The following is a 19,445-nucleotide window of genomic DNA, read 5'->3' as shown; positions in this document are numbered from 1 at the left end:
GTATACTCACTATCAGTGTATGCAGTTACAGGTCTGTTTGGTACACCTCTGCTATAACATGTTTTGCTGAATGGAAGTGCGCCAGAGATATATACTATTACCCCACAGTGCTGGGATTCTATACGTGTTTCCTTGTATGTTCTGTATGAGGAGAGGGCTGGAGATACTGTGTTATTAGTATGTGTGTATACTCACTGTCAGTGTATGCAGTTACAGGTCTCTGTGTGGTACACCTCTGCTATAACATGTGTTGCTGAATGGAAGTGCACCAGAGATATATACTATTATGCCACAGTGCTGGGATACTATACGTGTTTCCTTGTTTGTTCTGTATTAGGAGAGGGCTGGAGATACTGTGTTATTAGTGTGTGCGTATACTCACTGTCAGTGTATGCAGTTACAGATCTCTGTGTGGTACACCTCTGCTATAACATGTGTTGCTGAATGGAAGTGCACCAGAGATTTATACTATTACCCTATATTGCTGGGATTCTATACGTGTTTCCCTGTATGTTCTTTATGAGGAGAGGGCTGGAGATACTGTTTTATTAGTGTCTGTGTATACTCACTGACAGTGTATGCAGTTACAGGTCTCTGTGTGGTACACCTCTGCTATAACATGTGTTGCTGAATGGAAGTGCACCAGAGATATATACTATTACCACACAGTGCTGGGATTCTATACGTGTTTCCTTGTATGTTCTGTATGAGGAGAGGGCTGGAGATACTGTGTTATTAGTGTGTGCGTATACTCACTGTCAGTGTATGCAGTTACAGATCTCTGTGTGGTACACCTCTGCTATAACATGTGTTGCTGAATGGAAGTGCACCAGAGATTTATACTATTACCCTATATTGCTGGGATTCTATACGTGTTTCCCTGTATGTTCTTTATGAGGAGAGGGCTGGAGATACTGTTTTATTAGTGTCTGTGTATACTCACTGTCAGTGTATGCAGTTACAGGTCTCTGTGTGGTACACCTCTGCTATAACATGTGTTGCTGAATGGAAGTGCACCAGAGATTTATACTATTACCCCACAGTGCTGGGATTCTATACGTGTTTCCTTGTATGTTCTGTATGAGGAGAGGGCTGGAGATACTGTGTTATTAGTGTGTGTGTATACTCACTGTCAGTGTATGCAGTTACAGGTCTGTTTGGTACACCTCTGCTATAACATGTGTTACTGAATGGAAGTGCACCAGAGATATATACTATTACCCCACAGTGCTGGGATTCTATACGTGTTTCCTTGTATGTTCTGTATGAGGAGAGGGCTGGAGATACTGTTATTAGTGTGTGTGTATACTCACTGTCAGTGTATGCAGTTACAGATCTCTGTGTGGTACACCTCTGCTATAACATGTGTTGCTGAATGGAAGTGTACGAGAGATATATACTATTACCCCACAGTGCTGGGATTCTATACGTGTTTCATTGTATGTTCTGTATGAGGAGAGGGCTGGAGATACTGTGTTATTAGTGTGTGTGTATACTCGCTGTCAGTGTATGCAGTTACAGGTCTCTGTGTGGTACACCTCTGCTATAACATGTGTTGCTGAATGGAAGTGCACCAGAGATATATGCTATTACGACACAGTGCTGGGACTCTATACGTGTTTCCTTGTATGTTCTGTATGAGGAGAGGTCTGGAGATACTGTTATTAGTGTGTGTGTATACTCACTGTCAGTGTATGCAGTTACAGGTCTCTGTGTGATACGCCTCAGCTATAACATGTGTGTTGCTGAATGGAAGTACACCAGTGATTTATACTATTACCCCACAGTGCTGGGATTCTATACGTGTTTCCTTGTATGTTCTGTATGAGGAGAGGGCTGGAGATACTGTGTTATTAGTGTCTGTGTATACTCACTGTCAGTGTATGCAGTTACAGGTCTCTGTGTGGTACGCCTCTGCTATAACATTGTTATGCACACCAGTGCCTGCAGGAATGTACTGGTGTCTGAACTGTTATGCACACCAGTGCCTGCAGGAATGTACTGGTGTTTGAACTGTTATGCACACCAGTGCCTGCAGGAATGTACAGGTGTCAGAACTGTTATGCACTCCAGTGCCTGCAGGAATGTACTGGTGTTTGAACTGTTATGCACACCAGTGCCTGCAGGAATGTACTGGTGTCTGAACAGATAGGGATGCAAAACAAATTAACTCACAGACAGACTGGGGAATATGACATTATGTACACAGAAGGTGATACGGTAACAAAATAAACACAAAGTGAACAGAGAAGCCCAGAGGCTAAGAAACTGGGTGTCTCCCTAGTATTAGTAATGCTCAGATGGAAAAAGCAAGATGTTGTGTTTTAATACGTAGAGAACCCGAAATGCTGTTGCTAAGGGCAACAGCAAAACCCTAAAGGGTTACCAACGGGTGTGGCAGTAAACTCCTTTGTCAGAGATGGAATGATAGACACAAGGAGAGTCTCCACAATCCTAATCCTCACTTGCAGTGCACAGGTTCAGCTTACTGCCACTAAACTGACACCTGAACACCTTGCACAGTGAGACAGGATTTAGGCAGGCAAATCTGAGAATACAGACGCAAACTTGCTAAGTTCACAGAGTAGCAAAAGAACCCCAGCAAGTTAAACGACTGATTCCAGTCTTACTGCTAGGTCTGGATTGGCAGAGTGTAGTACCAAATCCCCAGTCCTATTTGCAGTAAGCAACATCAAATACAAAGCTACACAGTACTGGCTAACTTTCAGGAACTGACTAACCAACAAAGATTCAGCAGCATCTGCTTAACCTGAGAAGAGGCCTTATATAGCAGGTGCTGTCCATGCCCCACTCAGACCTCACAGACTGTGAGCACAAAAACCAGCACCGGATCCCCTGCCGTGCACAGAGCCTGTAACCACTGCACAGAAAAAGACCCGAACCGGAGTATCAGCTGTGCTCAGGTTACTCCGCTAGCACTTGTCTCCCGGTTGCTATGACGACGTGGCAGCACAGGGCAGGAGACCCTAACAGTACCCCCCCTCTGACAAGGGGTCAAAGAACCCCTACCACCGGGTTTATCGGGGAACTGCGAGAAGAAAGAGCGTATCAGTCTGGGGGCATGAAGATCACAACTGCGCACCCACGACCGCTCCTCCGGGCCATACCCCTTCCAGTGCACCAAAAATGACAGCCGACCCCGAACCATCTTGGAGTCAAGAATCCTTTCAACAACAAACTCCCTCTGGCCACGTATCAGAAGAGGGGAAGGTCTTCCACTGGAAGAAGGATTACTAATCGCCCGTTTTAAAAGGGAACAATGAAATGTTTCATTGATACCCAAAGAACGGGGCAGATCTAACTGAAATGCCACCGGATTGATAACCCTGGTGATCTTATAAGGGCCGATGAACCGGGGGCCTAACTTATGAGATGGCTGTCTCAACTTCAAATTCTTGGTAGACAACCAGACGAAGTCTCCTAATTTGAAGCTGCAGGGTCTTTTCCGCTTATCAAAAACCCTTTTGGTCACTAATGACACAGACACAAGGGCTTTCTTCACTTTCCTCCAAATACCTCTAAGGACCGAGTCCAGGGGGTCAAAAGAATTGGCCTTAGGATGATGCCCATACACACAAAGGAAGGGAGAGATCCCTGTAGCAGAGTGAGCCGCGTTGTTATAGGCAAACTCCGCCATGGACAGATGAGCAACCCAGTCAGTCTGACACTTGGAGACATAACACCTGAGGAACTGCTCCAAGGACTGGTTCACCCTTTCAGTCTGCCCATTAGACTGCGGATGGTAGCCTGACGACAAGCTGACAGAAATCTGGAGATCGGAACAAAATGCCCTCCAGAATTTGGCCACAAACTGGGATCCGCGGTCAGAGACCACATCAAGTGGCAACCCGTGGAGACGCACAACATGCAGCATAAATAATTCAGACAGGCGTCTGGCCGATGGCAGCCCAACCAGTGGAACGAAGTGCGCCATCTTCGAAAACCTGTCAACGACAACCCAGATGGCTGTCATCCCCGAGGATTTGGGCAAGTCCACCACAAAATCCATTGAAATGTGGGTCCATGGCTTAGATGGGATAGAGAGTGGATGTAATGGGCCAACAGGAACCCCTCTAGGAGTCTTATTTCGGGCACAGATGTCACATGCCCGAACCTACTGATCCACATCCTTAGCCACCGAGGGCCACCACACCGCCCTAGATAGCAACTCCCGAGTTCTGGCAATACCCGGGTGACCTGCCGACTTCTTGGCATGGAATTCCAGGAACACTCGCTGTCTTAACCTAGGAGGCACAAACAAAAGACCTACCGGAAGGTCTGGAGGAGCCTGCTCCTGTGCTCTAAGGACTAATGATAAGAGGTCCTGGGTAATGCCCACTTTAATACATGATGGGGACACAATGGGCAACGGCTCCTCGGTGGTCTCCTGGATTGGAGCAAAACTCCGCGAGAGCGCATCAGCCTTGATGTTTTTTGACCCAGGGCGATATGTTATCAAAAAATTAAAGCGAGCAAAAAACAAAGCCCATCGTGCCTGCCTGGCATTGAGACGCTTCGCTGACTCTAAATATGCCAGATTCTTATGGTCGGTGAGAATTGAGACCACAAACTTAGCCCCCTCAAGCCAGTGTCTCCACTCCTCGAGTGCATCCTTAATAGCCAACAATTCCCGGTTACCCACGTCATAATTCATCTCGGCAGGCGGAAATTTACGGGAAAAGTAAGCAAAAGGATGAAGGCGATTATCAGACACTCCCATCTGAGAGAGCACTGCCCCAATACCCATCTCAGAGGCATCCACCTCCACCACAAAAGGACGCTCTGGATCTGGGTGTCGCAGCACCTTGGCCGATACAAATGCCCTTTTGAGATGGGCAAAAGCCGCTTTAGCCTCACAAGACCAGTGAGCAACATCCGCCCCTTTCTTAGTGAGTGCCACCAAGGGCGCCACTATAGACGAAAATCCAGCGATAAATCGTCTATAAAAATTTGCAAAGCCCAGGAAACGCTGAAGCGCCTTCAAACTAGTGGGCTGCACCCAATCCAGGACTGCCTGTACCTTGGAACCCTCCATTTGGAAACCTTCTGGGGAGATAATATATCCTAGAAATGCGATTTGCTGAACTTCAAATTCGCACTTCTCCAGCTTCGCCCCAAGCCGGTGGTCTCGGAGTTTCTGGAGGACTAAGCGTACATGCTTCCGATGTTCCTCCAGGGAATGGGAGAAGATTAGGATGTCATCTAAGTATACAACTAAGAATCTATCCAAATATTCCCTGAGTACATCGTTCATGAAATCCTGGAAGACTGCCGGGGCATTACAGAGCTCAAAAGGCATCACCAAATATTCATAATGCCCTGAGTGGGTATTAAAGGCAGTCTTCCATTCATCCCCCTCTCTTATTCGGATTAGATTGTATGCACCGCGTAGGTCAATCTTAGAAAAAATGGTGGCAGTACGAAGCTGGTCAAACAAGACCGAATGAGAGGCAGTGGGTATGAGTTTTTAATCGTGATATGGTTCAATTCCCTGAAGTCGATGCAGGGTCGCAACGAACCGTCCTTTTTACCCACGAAGAAGAACCCCGACCCAACTGGAGACTGTGAATGTCTGATAAATCCCTTAGCCAAGTTCTCCTGAATGTACTCTGCCATAGCCTGAGTCTCAGGACGTGACAGGGAGTACAACCTGCTCTTGGGAAGCTTAGCATTTGGCAACAAATCAATGGCACAGTCATAGGGGCGATGGGGAGGTAGTACCTCTGCAACTTTTTTGGAGAACACGTCCGCAAAATCTGCATAACACCCTGGCAATCCTGGCAAACTTAGCTGCGAGAGCCTGACTGGAAGGCTCAAGCAACTCCTGAATCAATCAGTACCCCAACTAAGAATCTCCCCAGAGACCCAGTCAAATTGAGGATTGTGGGCCCTTAACCAGGGTAACCCAAACACCAATGGGGCAAAAGTACAGACAGTCACATAAAAGGACAATTTTTCAGAGTGTGTGGCTCCAATAAACAAAGAAATCTGGCTAGTGCAAGAGGTAATTTTACCTTGGGATAATGGTTCCCCGTTTAACCCACAAATCTCAATTTCCGATGCCAAGGGTACTAAGGGAACAGAGTGTTTCAGGGCGAATTGGCGGTCCATAAAAACCCTGTCGGCCCCACTGTCCACAAAGGCTTCAGTCTTGACAGTTTGACCGAGGATCTTCAAGGTCACCGGAATGATAAAAGTCTTCTTGGGAAATTCTGACTTCTGGCCTGACAGGATATTTCCCATCACCCTCAGGCCCTGAAGTTTTCCGGCTTTTCTGGGCATGATACTACCACATGACCTTTATTCCCACAGTACAAACACAACCCCTGCTGTCTCCTCCGCGTCTTCTCACGCGAGGAGAGGCGGGTAGCCCCAATCTGCATAGGCTCCTCGGAAAATTCCTCAGAGTCTGAGGTTCCCTTGGGAAAGAAGGAAACCTCTGTCTCCCTTTCAAGCCTACGCTCTCTCAGCCGTCTATCCACCCGGATGGATAACTGCATGAGCTGATCCAAGCTATCAGGCAAGGGATATTGTACCAGTTGGTCTTTTATCTGGTTGGAAAGACCTCTTCGGTACTGGTGTCTCAGCGCTTGGTCATTCCACTGGGTATCATGGGCCAACCTCCGAAACTCCGTACAGTAAACCTCAACTGGCCTTCGCCCTTGCTTAAGCATCGAAATCTGAGCCTCGGCTGAGGCCGTCTTGTCAGGGTCATCATACAACATGCCCAGTGCCGTAAAAAAAGCATCAACACTTTTAAGCGACGGACAGTCAGGCTGCAACCCATATGCCCAGACCTGTGGGTCTCCTTGTAGCAAGGAAATCACTATGCCCACCCACTGAATCTCCGACCCAGAAGACTGAGGCCTAAGCCGGAAGTATAGCTTGCAGCTCTCCTTGAAACAAAAGAACTGCGAGCGATCTCCAGAAAAACGATCCGGGAGATTCACTTTCGGCTCCTTAACCCCTGAAGGTGCTGCTGCTGCTGCGGGAGCTCCGCCAGCAGCCTGGGAGGTGTGCATTTTAATGGACAAATCATTAAATTGTCGAGTCAGGACCTGCACCTGATCGACCACCTGCTGCAACGTATTTTGAGGGGTATGCTCCATATTCCCACAAAATTTCAACAGGAGTATTAGGCTGCTGAATATGTTATGCACACCAGTGCCTGCAGGAATGTACTGGTGTCTGAACTGTTATGCACACCAGTGCCTGCAGGAATGTACTGGTGTTTGAACTGTTATGCACACCAGTGCCTGCAGGAATGTACTGGTGTCTGAACAGATAGGGATGCAAAACAAATTAACTCACAGACAGACTGGGGAATATGATATTACGTACACAGAAGGTGATAGGGTAACAAAATAAACACAAAGTGAACAGAGAAGCCCAGAGGCTAAGAAACTGGGTGTCTCCCTAGTATTAGTAATGCTCAGATGGAAAAAGCAAGATGTTGTGTTTTAATACGTAGAGAACCCGAAATGCTGTTGCTAAGGGCAACAGCAAAACCCTAAAGGGTTACCAACGGGTGTGGCAGTAAACTCCTTGGTCAGAGATGGAATGATAGACACAAGGAGAGTCTCCACAATCCTAATCCTCACTTGCAGTGCACAGGTTCAGCTTACTGCCACTAAACTGACACCTGAACACCTTGCACAGTGAGACAGGATTTAGGCAGGCAAATCTGAGAATACAGATGCAAACTTGCTAAGTTCACAGAGTAGCAAAAGAACCCCAACAAGTTAAACGACTGACTCCAGTCTTACTGCTAGGTCTGGATTGGCAGAGTGTAGTACCAAATCCCCAGGCCTATTTGCAGTAAGCAACAACAAATACAAAGCTACACAGTACTGGCTAACTTTCAGGAACTGACTAACCAACAAAGATTCAGCAGCATCTGCTTAACCTGAGAAGAGGCCTTATATAGCAGGTGCTGTCCACGCCCCACTCAGACCTCACAGACTGTGAGCACAAAAACCAGCACCGGATCCCCTGCCGTGCACAGAGCCTGTAACCACTGCACAGCAAAGGACCCGAACCGGAGTATCAGCTGTGCTCAGGTTACTCCGCTAGCACTTGTCTCCCGGTTGCCATGACGACGTGGCAGCACAGGGCAGGAGACTCTAACAAACATGTGTTGCTAAATGGAAGTGCACCAGAGATATATAATATTACCACACAGTGCTGGGATTCTATACGTGTTTCCATGTATGTTCTGTATGAGGAGAGGGCTGGAGATAATGTGTTATTAGTGTGTGTATACTCACTGTCAGTTTATGCAGTTACAGGTCTCTGTGTGGTACGCGTCTGCTATAACGTGTGTTGCTGAATAAAAGTGCACCAGAGATTTATACTATTACCCCACAGTGCTGGGTGTCTATACGTTTTTCCTTGTATGTGCTGTATGAGGAGAGGGCTGGAGATAGTGTTATTAGTGTGTGTGTATACTCACTGTCAGTGTATGCAGTTACAGGTCTCTGTGTGGTACACCTCTGCTATAACATGTGTTGCTGAATGGAAGTGCACCAGAGATTTATACTATTACCCCACAGTGCTGGGATTCTATACGTGTTTCCTTGTATGTTCTGTATGAGGAGAGGGCTGGAGATACTGTGTTATTAGTGTGTGTGTATACTCACTGTCAGTGTATACAGTTACAGGTCTCTGTGTGGTACACCTCTGCTATAACATATGTGTTGCTGAATGGAAGTGTACCAGAGATTTATACTATTACCCCACAGTGCTGGGATTCTATACGTGTTTCCTTGTATGTTCTGTATGAGGAGAGGGCTGGAGATACTGTGATATTAGTGTGTGTGTATACTCACTGTCAGTGTATGCAGTTACAGGTCTCTGTGTGGTACACCTCTGCTATAACATGTGTTGCTGAATGGAAGTGCACCAGAGATTTATACTATTACCCCACAGTGCTGGGATTCTATACGTGTTTCCTTGTATGTTCTGTATGAGGAGAGGGCTGGAGATACTGTGTGATTAGTGTGTGTGTATACTCACTGTCAGTGTATGCAGTTACAGGTCTCTGTGTGGTACACCTCTGCTATAACGTGTGTTGCTGAATGGAAATGCAATCGAACCAGAGATTTATAGGCGTGTAGACTATATTTATTATCTTCACCCAGGACATACTGTAGAAGTCTGAGATTCAGGTTGAGGTGGCTTTTACCTAAGAGGGTATAGTTAGGTCTAGTACTAATTTTAATGCATATAAATAAATTTTGTATAAATCTTATGTATTTTATATGATTAAAGAGTGCCCCCAAAAGAAATTATTTTTGCTTTAGTCCTGCATGCTGGCAGAACTCCTGTTGCTATGTAACATTTCAGCGTAACCGGTGGGGGGGGGGGGGGGGGGCACCGACAGAAATTATTATTTCTGGCTGAGTTTTTCCTAGATGCTGTATGTTGTTGGGTCACATGATAACGGAGATACACCTGTACCTGCCTCTTCTTAGTCTGGTGCCGTATCATTCTTCTTTGTGTACAATCGTCATCGTCTTCTTCATCATCATCATCATCATCATAATCATCATCATTTTCATCAGCTTGGATCTAGCTCCAGGGAGGAGGCAACTGTAACTGATGGACCTCCCATAGTGCATAACTGTGGATTCCTCAATTCTGTACGTGGCTTAAGGTGTGTGAACGTGCCCTTTCTGTACGCTATGAAACAGGGGGCAAGCGCAGGATTTCTGGAGGGGGGTTTCCAAATCCACCCTTCAATCTGCTGCTCTGCATAACCGCAGAACATTAGAGCAAGCGTGGGAGTCTGATGGACAAGTAGAAGAACCTAGTTCAGACCCTGGACATTTTATATATATATATATATATATATATATATATATATATATATATATATATATAAAATCTTCCTCGCTAGACGTTCTTTGTCTGCTGATCCACTCTGTCAGTCCCTCCATTTGTTACCGGTATTCTACCATGTTAAATATAAAATACCTTTACTTACATACAAGGCCAATAACCAAACTGCACCATCATACATCTCTTCACTCATCTCAAAATATCTCCCTACCCGACCTCTCTGCTCTGCACAAGATCTACGTCTCTCATCCACATGTTTTACCTGTTCCCACTAAAAATTACAGGACTTTATCCCAGCTTCCCCCTCTCTGTGGAATGCATAATAAGACTCTCCAAGCCTTTAAATGTTCCCTGAAAACTCACCTCTTCAGACAAGCCTACCAAATTCCAGACCCACCCACATAGCCTACAGTGCTTCTCTATCTAATTACATCCTCTCTGTACAGTCCACATAACCTCACATATTTTGTCTTCCAACATTGCGGGGTGATCATATCATACAACCCATTATTCAACATAGGAGGGGATTACTCTGCACATAGATCCAGCAAATTTAACTACTGTGCATGCGTAGCAGCCATTTTCACCATGATTGCAGTGCCCGATGCTGGACTCCGGAAAGGTAACTATTTAAATGTGGGTGTGTTTTGTGGGTCCCCCTGGAGCAAGAGCTCCATGTGCACCGCACACATTGCACCCATTATAGAAACACCAATGTATATACACACACACGCCCCCACACCGCAAAGCCACTCCTCTTTTGTGCCCGAACCGAGTGTAATTTGGGTGAGTGACACCTCTGATAGTGACCACACCTAAAAGACAGATCTGCAGCAAAACCCAATTAGAATTACATGATAGACAATCTGTATGTTTGTACAATGTCTTTAGCAGCAGACTGTCATTTATAAACCAGATGTCAGCTATGTGTAAACCTGTGATACGTTCCTGATATAAAGTGTGAATTTATTTCAATCACCTTATTACATGGTAGCAGAACTGCAGGTGAGGTCAGAGAAAGTCTTAGTTCTACATTAATGACCCAAACCTCCAATCCTGAAGCCTAGAGTAGTGTCTGGTAACGTGGCCGGTAGACGGGCATCACAGGAGGAAATGTCCCAGACAACACTTAATGTCACAGTGTGGCCGCAGATTGCACAGTGACTACAGGACGATGGTGGATACTATTGCAGAAGCATATTACATGACACATGTTTTAATGCCTTTGATTTATTTCAGGGAATGAATTTTGAACCCAGTATGATTAGCTTTAGTAGCCCATTATTTGTATCTCAGAGAAGTGGAGGTTTTGTTTTCCCGGAAGATAGACAATCACATAGCGGCCCACCATCCCATGACACTGAAAGTTTTGTGACGCTCCAGCTGCTAATTTGGTAATCTGTCCGCAACTGCAGAACCAATAGAAAAAGAGTTCACGTTAGTGCACGCTGTACGTGATTATGTTCATTACACACATTTTCTAAGACACAGATATACGGAAAGTTATTGCAGAAGTGACATCTAAGTTATTGCAAAACCTTTGTGTTGCAGTATGAAAGTGAATGATGATGTCACAGCCGCATAATCAGTCGCAGGCTCTATATTATACTGGCCTCAGGACGTTTTCTATCATTTCTCCAGCAATAAACATCAAATAAAATCAAATGATTAAAAAGATTTGGCATTTTAAATAGAATTCCATATTATTCCAAATTCACCCACTAAATACACATTTGGGGCCAAATGTAATTGGGTGTTTTTTTCTGAAAAATACGAGTTTAGCGCTAAACTGGCCAAACTTACAAACTCACAAATGTAATAGGGTTTGGGAACATGCAAACATGTCCCCTGCAATCCCAAAACTCCCAATTGCACACATATAACTCAGACAAGGGGGGTCATTCCGAGTTGATCGCTCGCTAGCTACGTTTAGCAGCCGTGCAAACGCTTAGTTGCCGCACACAGGGGAGTGTATTTTCACTTTGCAAGTGTGCGACCACCTGTGCAGCCGAGCTCTGCAAAAACAGTTTGTGCAGTTTCTGAGTAGGTCTGAACTTACTCAGCCCTTGCGATCACTTCAGTCTTTTTGGTGCCGGAATTGACGTCACCCCTCAAACGCCCGGACACGCCTGCGTTTTCCCTACCACTCCCAGAAAAAGTCAGTTGGACCCATAAATTAATTTTATTAATACATTTATTAATTAATTAAATTTATAAAAAAATTCATGGGCGGGACCCTTTTCCAGATTTTGCTTATGGGGCCCACAAGTTATAGTTACGCCCCTGCCCCAGGGTGATCCCGGTGGTATCGGCAGTGCAAGGGTGCCGGCTGTGTCATCTGTGTGGGTGTGCCAGCAGTATTGGCAGTGCTGTGGTGCTTGCAGTGTCCTCTGTGTGGGTGTGCTAGCAGTGTTGGCAGTGTGGGAAACTGGCTGTGTTCTCTGTGCAGGTGTACCAGTGGTGTTGGCAGTGTGGGGGTGCTGGCTATGTCATCTGAGAGGGTGTGCTAGCTGTGCTGGCAGTGTGGGGGCGCCGACTGTGTCAGCAGTGCTGGGGTGCCAGTGGTGTCCCCTGTGTGGGTGTGCCAACAATGTCGGCAGTGTTGGTGGGCTGGCAGTGTCATCATTGTGCGGGATTTACAGCTGTGTTGGCAGTGTGGGGGTGCCAGCGGTTTCAGCAGTGCTGGCTGTGTTCTCTGTTGGGGGTTGCCAGCGGTGTCCTCAGTGTGGGGGTGGGTAGCAGCAGCCAGTATCTTTAACTCTGTTCCCATTGAAATCTATGGGCAAGTGCTAATTGGCTTAGAGAAGTGACAGACGTCTCTCTCAGCTAATCATGGTCAGCCCATTGAATTCAATGGGACTGAGCCCGAGGCAAAATCTCAAGAACCGACAGCGGGATTATGAGGTTTTGCCTCGGTTTGGGATCCAGGGCATGCAGGGATATCCAAGCTGTGGCTCAGATTGCCCTGGATCCCAGAATTTTGGGTGGGTCCACTTCCCAGAGAACCGAACCCGCTCATCTCTACTATTAATATAATTTACTACTGAGATTCAGAGTATTGTGGGGGCCCTTTGAAGGCAGGGCCACATTAACAACAAAGCAAGAGGGGGGACACACATTGGGGGGCCCCCACATACAGTATAGCTACATTACCAATGTGAGGGCTCTGTGGCATAATATGAACTGGAGGTCTCCATTGTGTTTAATACATTTGTATTGCTGGGAGCATTTGCACATTATACTTTTAGCAGCATTTCTTACTGACATTTTTATTGGTAGGGTCCCTACAAGTTAGCCATCATGGGGCCCCCCATACTTTAATCCAGCTCTTTGTGAAAGATACAGATGGAGCCTCCGTTATCTTCACTGTTTCTCCGCCTAAACGGAGGTTTAGTTGCACCTAGGCGATAGCTTAGGTTGCTGAGTTTAATCCCAGATAGGCGCGTTGAGGCACGACTACATACTCAGCATGCAATACACATCTCCACCACTGGGTGGTTAATGCTCCACTAATCCAGTACTTTAGAGCAAATAGCGGCAGAATGATCTGACGATACAATGGTCAGAATGATCCGAAATTATATTAATGATCTGACGATACAATGGTCAGATGGAGAGGGTCAATTAAATTATATATATATATATATATATATATATATATATATATATATATATATATATATATATAGTTTATACATACGCAAATGAACATATTAAAACACTTGTCAATTGCCATGTTATTGATGTGAGCGTCCAAGTCCCGTAGACAAAGCAATAGAGCAAAAATTTCATATAGTGTATGCAGATGCAACTAAAGTGTGAATGCAATAATGTAGTTGATTGACGTTAAAGTATGTACAGTATAGTGTATGTCCCTTAATGGCATATAACAAACACCAATGGGAAGGAATCGCTGTTTACAGTACTTTTACACATGAGCTTGTGTATCTTCCATGAAGTGGTGTGGGCAAGCGGTGAAGGCTTCTGCCTCCCATGCTAAGAGACCTGGTTTGATTCTGACACTCACTTTATTTTTTGCTTTTTTTAAAATCCATTGTAATATACCTTCACATTCAATAGAAGTGTGCACACAGCTTTTACATAAAGCAGGGTAAATCTGCAGGAACAACTCATTCCACTATCTAAAATACACATCGGCAATGAGGACCCGTAGACATACCAATTAATATAAATTAGTTAATTCTGATGCAACTAAATGTTCTAGCAACACAGTACTGTAGATCGTCGGTGTTAGAGAATCTGTGTTGTACTTTTTGTGAAGGAATCACTGCAGTTCTCTATCTGAATTTAATATGCAGTGCAATATTGTGTTGTACATTTACTGTAACCTGACCTCCCTACTGTCTACTGTATGAACTGTGCAGGCTCCAAGGGAGACAGGGGGAAGTGGGATGGGGGTAGAGGGAGGTGCTGGCTTAATACCGTGTTCTGTAATATGAGCGTCCAAGTCCACTAACAGCATAAACAAACATTAATGGGAAGAAATCACTGCTTACAGTACTTTGACACATGAGCTTGTGTATCTTCCATGAAGTGGCATAGGCAAATAGTGAAGTCTTTGGCCTTCCATGCTGAGAGTCCCGGGTTCGATTCCCAAAGTGCCGGTTGCGGGTTTTTTTTTTCCGACACTAACTTTATTATTTTTATTTTTTTAATCTATTGTAACATACCTTCACATTCAATAGAAGTGTACACACAGCTTTTACATAAATCAGGGTAAATCTGTAGGAACAACTCATTCCACTATCTAAAATACACATCGGCAATGAGGACCCGTAGACATACCAATTAATATAAATTAGTTAATTCTGATGCAACTAAATGTTCTAGCAACACAGTACTGTAGATCGTCGGTGTTAGAGAATCTGTGTTGTACTTTATGAGATTAATCACTGCTACTGTACCAATTTCACATCTATCAAAGCGACTGCAGTTCTCTGTCTGATTTTCATATGCAGTACAAAATTGTGTTGTATATTTATTGTAACCTGACCTCCCTCCCTGTCTACTGTATGAACAGTGCAGGCTCCCAGGGGGGAAGGGAGAAGTAAGATGGGGGTAGGGGGAGGTGCTGGCTAAATACCGTGTTGTGCTTTATGAGCGTCCAAGTTCCTTAACAGCATAAACAAACACTATTTTTTTAAATCTATTGTAATATAACTTCACATTCTATAGAAGTGTGCACACTTCTAGTCATTACAGCAGAGTACATCCAGGAACTTAGGGAGGAGCTTTTATCTCTCCCCATTATACTCAGAAAGATAACATTTGCCTCTGTAGCCTTTAGAGCAGGGTACATTACAAGCTGTTCCTGCTATTTAGTACTCAAATACAAATCCAATAACCTAGGGAGGAGTTTTTATATCTCCCCATTATACTTAGAAAGCTAGCACTTCCCGCTGTACGTTACAAGCTGTTCATGCTATTTAGTACTCAAATACAAAATACTATACAGCGATGCAAAGCACAGTGAATTGGCATCCAGGAACTTAGGGAGGAGGTTTTATCTCTTTCCATTATACTTAATACTCTGGGATTTGGACGCTCACATAACCCTAACATCATTAGACCATACTGTACCTGTAAAACATTTGTTTGCATCTGTATATGCTGTACTATTTGCGTCTGTACTGTATATACTGTTATATAGTGTATGACATACTGTAGCATAATGTAGCGTAATGAGACACACCAGTAAAGTAGTTCTTACGCTGTAGTTCTGTATTGCATTTTAATGGAGACCACACGTATGCGCATTAGTGATTTTAAAAAGCGACATCTGGTGGATGATCGCAGGTATTACACTCAAAGGTATTGCCAAATGCTCTGTGTGCCTCCCTATGACTAGTAGAGATGAGCGGGTTCGGTTCCTCGGAATCCGAACCCGCCCGAACTTCAGTTTTTTTTACACGGGCCGAGCGACTCGGAACTTCCCACCTTGCTCGGTTAACCCGAGCGCGCACGAACGTCATCATCCCACTGTCAGATTCTCGCGAGGCTCGGATTCTATCGCGAGACTCGGATTCTATATAAGGAGCCGCGCGTCGCCGCCATTTTCACACGTGCATTGAGATTGATAGGGAGAGGACGTGGCTGGCGTCCTCTCCGTTTAGAGTGACTAGTACTAGAGAGAGACACAAATTTTGGGGAGCATATAGGAGGAGTACTACTTGCTGCTGATAGTGTGACCAGTGACCAGTGCCACCAGTTTAATTAATCCGTTCTCTGTCTGAAAAAAAACGATACACAGTGTGACACAGTCACACATACCATATCTGTGCTCAGCCCAGTGTGCTGCATCATATACTGTATATCATTATCTGACTGCTGAGTGCTCACTGCTCACACAGCTTAATTGTGGGGGAGACTGGGGAGCAGTTATAGCAGGAGTACATATTTTAAGTACAGTGCACACTTTTGCTGCAAGAGTGCCACTGCCAGTGTGACTGACCAGTGACCACTGACCACCAGTATTGTGATTGTCTGCTGACCACCAGTATATTGTGATTGTCTGCCTGAAAAAGTTAAACACTCGTCGTGTGGTGTTTTTATAAACGCATTCTGCAGACAGTGTCCAGCAGGTCCGTCATTACATAATATAAACCTGTCCGGCTGCAGTACTAGTGTGATATATATATATATATATATATATATATATATATATTTTAATTTTTATCTCATTATCATCCAGTCTATATTAGCAGCAGACACAGTACGGTAGTCCACGGCTGTAGCTACCTCTGTGTCGGCAGTCGCTCGTCCATCCATAATTGTATACCACCTACCCGTGGTTTTTTTTCTTCCTATCTTCTTGATACTAGTAGCTTACTTTAGGAGTCTGCAGTGCTGAGCTGACAGTGTCCAGCAGGTCCGTCATTACATAATATATACCTGTCCGGCTGCAGTACTAGTGTGATATAATATATATATTTTAATTTTATCTCATTATCATCCAGTCAATATTAGCAGCAGACACAGTACGGTAGTCCACGGCTGTAGCTACCTCTGTGTCGGCAGTCGCTTGTCCATCCATAATTGTATACCACCTACCCGTGGTTTTTTTTTTTGTTCTATCTTCTTGATACTAGCAGCTTACTTTAGGAGTCTGCAGTGCTGAGTCTGACAGACAGTGTCCAGCAGGTCCGTCATTACATAATATATACCTGTCCGGCTGCAGTACTAGTGTGATATATATATATATATATTTTAATTTTATCTCATTATCATCCAGTCTATATTAGCAGCAGACACAGTACGGTAGTCCACGGCTGTAGCTACCTCTGTGTCGGCAGTCGCTCGTCCATCCATAAGTATACTAGTATCCATCCATCTCCATTGTTTACCTGAGGTGCCTTTTAGTTGTGCCTATTAAAATATGGAGAACAAAAATGTTGAGGTTCCAAAATTAGGGAAAGATCAAGATCAACTTCCACCTCGTGCTGAAGCTGCTGCCACTAGTCATGGCTGAGACGATGAAATGCCAGCAACGTCGTCTGCCAAGGCCGATGCCCAATGTCATAGTACAGAACATGTAAAATCCAAAACACCAAATATCAGTAAAAAAAGGACTCAAAAATCTAAAATAAAATTGTCGGAGGAGAAGCGTAAACTTGCCAATATGCCATTTACCACACGGAGTGGCAAGGAACGGCTGAGGCCCTGGCCTATGTTCATGGCTACTGGTTCAGCTTCACATGAGGATGGAAGCACTCAGCCTCTCGCTAGAAAAATGAAAAGACTCAAGCTGGCAAAAGCACCGCAAAGAACTGTGCGTTCTTCGAAATCCCAAATCCACAAGGAGAGTCCAATTGTGTCGGTTGCGATGCCTGACCTTCCCAACACTGGACGTGAAGAGCATGCGCCTTCCACCATTTGCACGCCCCCTGCAAGTGCTGGAAGGAGCACCCGCAGTCCAGTTCCTGATAGTCAGATTGAAGATGTCAGTGTTGAAGTACACCAGGATGAGGAGGATATGGGTGTTGCTGGCGCTGGGGAGGAAATTGACAAGGAGGATTCTGATGGTGAGGTGGTTTGTTTAAGTCAGGCACCCGGGGAGACACCTGTTGTCCGTGGGAGGAATATGGCCGTTGACATGCCTGGTGAAAATACCAAAAAAATCAGCTATTCGGTGTGGAAGTATTTCAACAGAAATGCGGACAACATTTGTCAAGCCGTGTGTTGCCTTTGTCAAGCTGTAATAAGTAGGGGTAAGGACGTTAACCACCTCGGAACATCCTCCCTTATACGTCACCTGCAGCGCATTCATAATAAGTCAGTGACAAGTTCAAAAACTTTGGGCGACAGCGGAAGCAGTCCACTGACCAGTAAATCCCTTCCTCTTGTAACCAAGCTCATGCAAACCACCCCACCAACTCCCTCAGTGTCAATTTCCTCCTTCCCCAGGAATGCCAATAGTCCTGCAGGCCATGTCACTGGCAATTCTGACGAGTCCTCTCCTGCCTGGGATTCCTCCGATGCATCCTTGCGTGTAACGCCTACTGCTGCTGGCGCTGCTGTTGTTGCTGCTGGGAGTCGATGGTCATCCCAGAGGGGAAGTCGTAAGCCCACTTTTACTACTTCCACAAAGCAATTGACTGTCCAACAGTCCTTTGCGAGGAAGATGAAATATCACAGCAGTCATCCTGTTGCAAAGCGGATAACTGAGGCCTTGACAACTATGTTGGTGTGAGACGTGCGTCCGGTATCCGCCGTTAGTTCACAGGGAACTAGACAATTTCTTGAGGTAGTGTGCCCCCGTTACCAAATACCATCTAGGTTCCACTTCTCTAGGCAGGCGATACCGAGAATGTACACGGACGTCAGAAAAAGACTCACCAGTGTCCTAAAAAATGCAGTTGTACCCAATGTCCACTTAACCACGGACATGTGGAGAAGTGGAGCAGGGCAGGGTCAGGACTATATGACTGTGACAGCCCACTGGGTAGATGTATGGACTCCCGCCGCAAGAACAGCAGCGGCGGCACCAGTAGCAGCATCTCGCAAACGCCAACTCTTTCCTAGGCAGGCTACGCTTTGTATCACCGGTTTCCAGAATACGCACACAGCTGAAAACCTCTTACGGCAACTGAGGAAGATCATCGCGGAATGGCTTACCCCAATTGGACTCTCCTGTGGATTTGTGGCATCGGACAACGCCAGCAATATTGTGTGTGCATTAAATATGGGCAAATTCCAGCACGTCCCATGTTTTGCACATACCTTGAATTTGGTGGTGCAGAATTTTTTAAAAAACGACAGGGGCGTGCAAGAGATGCTGTCGGTGGCCAGAAGAATTGCGGGACACTTTCGGCGTACAGGCACCACGTACAGAAGACTGGAGCAACACCAAAAACGCCTGAACCTGCCCTGCCATCATCTGAAGCAAGAAGTGGTAACGAGGTGGAATTCAACCCTATATATGCTTCAGAGGTTGGAGGAGCAGCAAAAGGCCATTCAAGCCTATACAATTCAGCACGATATAGGAGGTGGAATGCACCTGTCTCAAGCGCAGTGGAGAATGATTTCAACGTTGTGCAAGGTTCTGCTGCCCTTTGAACTTGCCA

General features: G+C 45.4%; 1 protein-coding gene across 1 annotated transcript in view; it reads right to left on the bottom strand.

The window, feature by feature from the left end:
- Window positions 1-11,075: 11,075 nt before the first annotated feature.
- LOC134908807 (fucolectin-like) overlaps window positions 11,076-19,445 on the bottom strand; it is a 67,111-nt gene continuing 58,741 nt past the window's right edge. Inside the window, exon 3 of the mRNA XM_063914929.1 lies at window positions 11,076-11,270. Coding sequence (XP_063770999.1) covers window positions 11,132-11,270 — 139 coding nt within the window. The 3' untranslated portion in view covers window positions 11,076-11,131. The remainder of the gene's footprint in view (window positions 11,271-19,445) is intronic.

Source organism: Pseudophryne corroboree, chromosome 4 (assembly GCF_028390025.1).
Source record: "Pseudophryne corroboree isolate aPseCor3 chromosome 4, aPseCor3.hap2, whole genome shotgun sequence".
In the NCBI taxonomy this organism is placed as follows: domain Eukaryota; kingdom Metazoa; phylum Chordata; class Amphibia; order Anura; family Myobatrachidae; genus Pseudophryne; species Pseudophryne corroboree.
This window is presented reverse-complemented; position numbering and strand designations above follow the sequence as displayed.